At 37.6% G+C, this 3,026-nt stretch overlaps 1 protein-coding gene across 1 annotated transcript; it reads left to right on the forward strand.

The window, feature by feature from the left end:
* Positions 1-257: 257 nt before the first annotated feature.
* LOC136066068 (protein PECTIC ARABINOGALACTAN SYNTHESIS-RELATED) lies at positions 258-2,785 on the forward strand (the record flags this gene model as incomplete). Its single annotated transcript, XM_065769934.1, has 6 exons — positions 258-377; positions 813-929; positions 1,031-1,174; positions 1,263-1,386; positions 1,485-1,676; positions 1,982-2,785. Coding segments are annotated over 6 exons (1,057 nt in total), but the record flags the coding sequence as incomplete, so codon positions are not given.
* Positions 2,786-3,026: the final 241 nt, after the last annotated feature.

The raw sequence follows: 3,026 nt of genomic DNA on the forward strand, positions 1-3,026 counted from the left end.
ATTGATATTAGTTATTAAAAAAAAAAAAAAAAACTCTTTATTGATATTATGAAGTTCTGCTCAATCATCATGTCCAAATAGCTCCTTTATTGCCATTGTTCTATTTTGATCATTAGTATTGTCTCTCAGAGCTAAATTGAGCAAATTCCCCCCTAAAAAACAGTTGGTCAATGGATACCATCACGTCATTGAGCACTGCATGGTAATGTGTTTTTTCAGGAACACCTATCTTTACTTTTCTTCTTAAATTTCTGCAGGAAATTTGAAGACATCTTTGATGTAGATCATTTCATTGACTACCTGAAGCATGATGTGCGAATTGTCCGTGATATCCCTGATTGGTTTACTGACAAATCAGAGCTTTTCACAAGTATAAGGTTTGATTGCTTCCTATGATTCTGATTTAGAGCCATTAACAAATACAATAACCCGAATAAAACATATATTCTTCCTCTGCAGGATTCCATAAATTGTTTTCTTTGATCTTTTATCAGTCAAATATATTTTTGCACTAAATTTATAATTTTATTTATATCTTTGGATGAAATTGTTCATTTGGATTTTTGTACTAATTGAAAAATAAATTTGAAATTGTTGTTGCTTTTACTAGTGACCATAGAGGGAATTGAAAACTTTTTCACATAGGACTTCAAGATAGTTTATTTAAGGTTTTACTGAATCCAAAATGCCTGGATTGACCTTATGAATTATAAGGTCAACATTTATGAAAGAACTAAACATTATCTTGATGTTTAATTTATGCCAATTGCTTATGACTTGTTTTGATTACAAAATTGTGTTATGTTATATAGACGGACAGTAAAAAACATTCCCAAGTATGCACCAGCACAATTTTACATTGATAATGTTCTGCCCCGAATCAAGGAGAAGAAGATAATGGCACTTAAACCTTTTGTCGATCGGCTTGGGTAAGTCATGAGTGTTTTTTGTCTATGTTTTACTGCACCGTTCTGGATTTATCTAAAAAAAAAAAATGTAATGATTGTCACATGCAATGATCTGGGTTCAGGTATGACAATGTTCCTCAAGAAATCAACAGGCTAAGGTGCAGGGTGAATTATCATGCTCTGAAATTTCTTCCTGAGATTGAGCAGATGGCTGATTCACTGGCATCAAGGATGAGAAACCGTACAGGCAGTTCAAATCCTTACATGTATGTGAAATTGGTTGTGAAGGTTTCTGAACAATATTCTGGGTCTTGCCTGGACCCAACTGTACTAACAATTTACCTTAAATAATAGGGCTCTTCATCTTCGGTTTGAAAAAGGGATGGTGGGCCTATCATTCTGTGATTTCGTGGGAACAAGGGAGGAGAAAGCCAAGATGGCAGAATATAGAAAGAAGGAATGGCCTAGACGTTATAAGGTGACCTGGAATGACGACACTTTGATTGGCTTCTGGGAGAGATGTTAATAGAAACAATTTACCAAATGTTTCTCATCTTGTGGTGATTTGATATGCAGAATGGTTCCCATCTCTGGCAATTGGCCCTGCAGAAGCGGAAGGAAGGACGATGTCCTCTTGAGCCTGCAGAAGTGGCTGTGCTTCTCCGGGCAATGGGCTATCCTAAGGAAACTCAAATTTATGTAGCTTCGGGGCAGGTCTATGGTGGACATAACAGAATGGCGCCCCTCAGGAACATGTTCCCAAACCTGGTAAAGTAGCAGTTGTTTGGAATAATCCCCTCACCCCACTCGTTATTCCCTCTCTTCCCCCTCTCATGGATGGCATTTAGGGAGAAAAAAAAACTTCGAAAGTATCACATACGTAATAAGTCTTGGATCATGAAGAATTTAAAAGTTGAGAACTTCTAAGAAATTATATGTCATGGTAGCTAAACAACTTTTTGTTTCTGTTGGCTTGGTAAGAAATTGATTGGGTTGAGTGAGGGAAGATTTTTAAATTGTCCATTTTTTTTTTCCTTTTCTTAATTCATTGTTCATTTTGAGTGTTATGACAGGTTACAAAAGAGGAGTTGGCGACTAAGGAGGAGTTGGCTGGTTTCAGGAAGCATGTTACAAGCTTAGCAGCCCTAGACTTCTTGGTCTGCTTGAAGTCTGATGTATTTGTGATGACCCATGGAGGCAACTTTGCTAAACTGATAATTGGGGCACGCAGGTACATGGGCCACAGTCAAAAATCTATAAAACCGGACAAGGGGCTTATGTCTAAATCTTTTGGAGACCCTTACATGGGATGGGCCAACTTTGTAGAGGATGTGGTTGTTACCCATCAGACACGGACTGGATTGCCGGAAGAGACCTTTCCCAACTATGACCTCTGGGAGAACCCCCTGACTCCTTGCATGTGTAAAGCCTGACCACAAGGATTTATATACACGAATGTTTCTCACTGAGATTTATTTGGAGCATCTCCAATAACCTAAACATTCTCAATCGAAAATTGGAGACTTATCCCACCCCTAAAGAAAAGTCTGCATGGAGTGGCTAATACAGTTTTGAGGTGGGAGACTTACGATATGTGTTGGAGGTACAGTAGCCCGCAGGAGAGAAGTTTTAACAGAATCTTTTGGGGGCTCTCATTGTAAGATCGTTGGTTATATCCTCTTTTAAGAGATGCGGCAGTTTTGACTTCAGAACGTTGTATTATTTTTTTACCAGTTTTTGGTACAAAAGCACTAGATAATTTCTTATGTATCATTTGAAATCATGTAAATTTTAAGTTTAGTGTGACAGATGTCCTTTACTAATGCAACTCTTGCAAGTGAAAATGCACAGACAATCCAAAGCAACTTGTTAATTCAGCTCTTGAGCTTTCTTGCATTTTTTCCTCCAGATTCGACATCTCCAGATTGTGCTAGTCCAAGTTTTACAAAAAGCAACTTGTTCAGAAATAAGGACTTGAATCTTAGAGGAGGTTTTACAGGGGATTATTTGTTGGTGATTGTGGTGCTTTGATTTCTTTAGTAGTTCACATTCGTTGTTAGTTCTTGTAACTTTATTGGTGAATATGGTATAGGGGGCAGACCGGCAGAATCATATATA

The sequence above is a fragment of the Quercus suber genome, unplaced genomic scaffold, assembly GCF_002906115.3.
Source record: "Quercus suber isolate HL8 unplaced genomic scaffold, Cork oak 2.0 scaffold_1735, whole genome shotgun sequence".
Lineage (NCBI taxonomy): Eukaryota > Viridiplantae > Streptophyta > Magnoliopsida > Fagales > Fagaceae > Quercus > Quercus suber.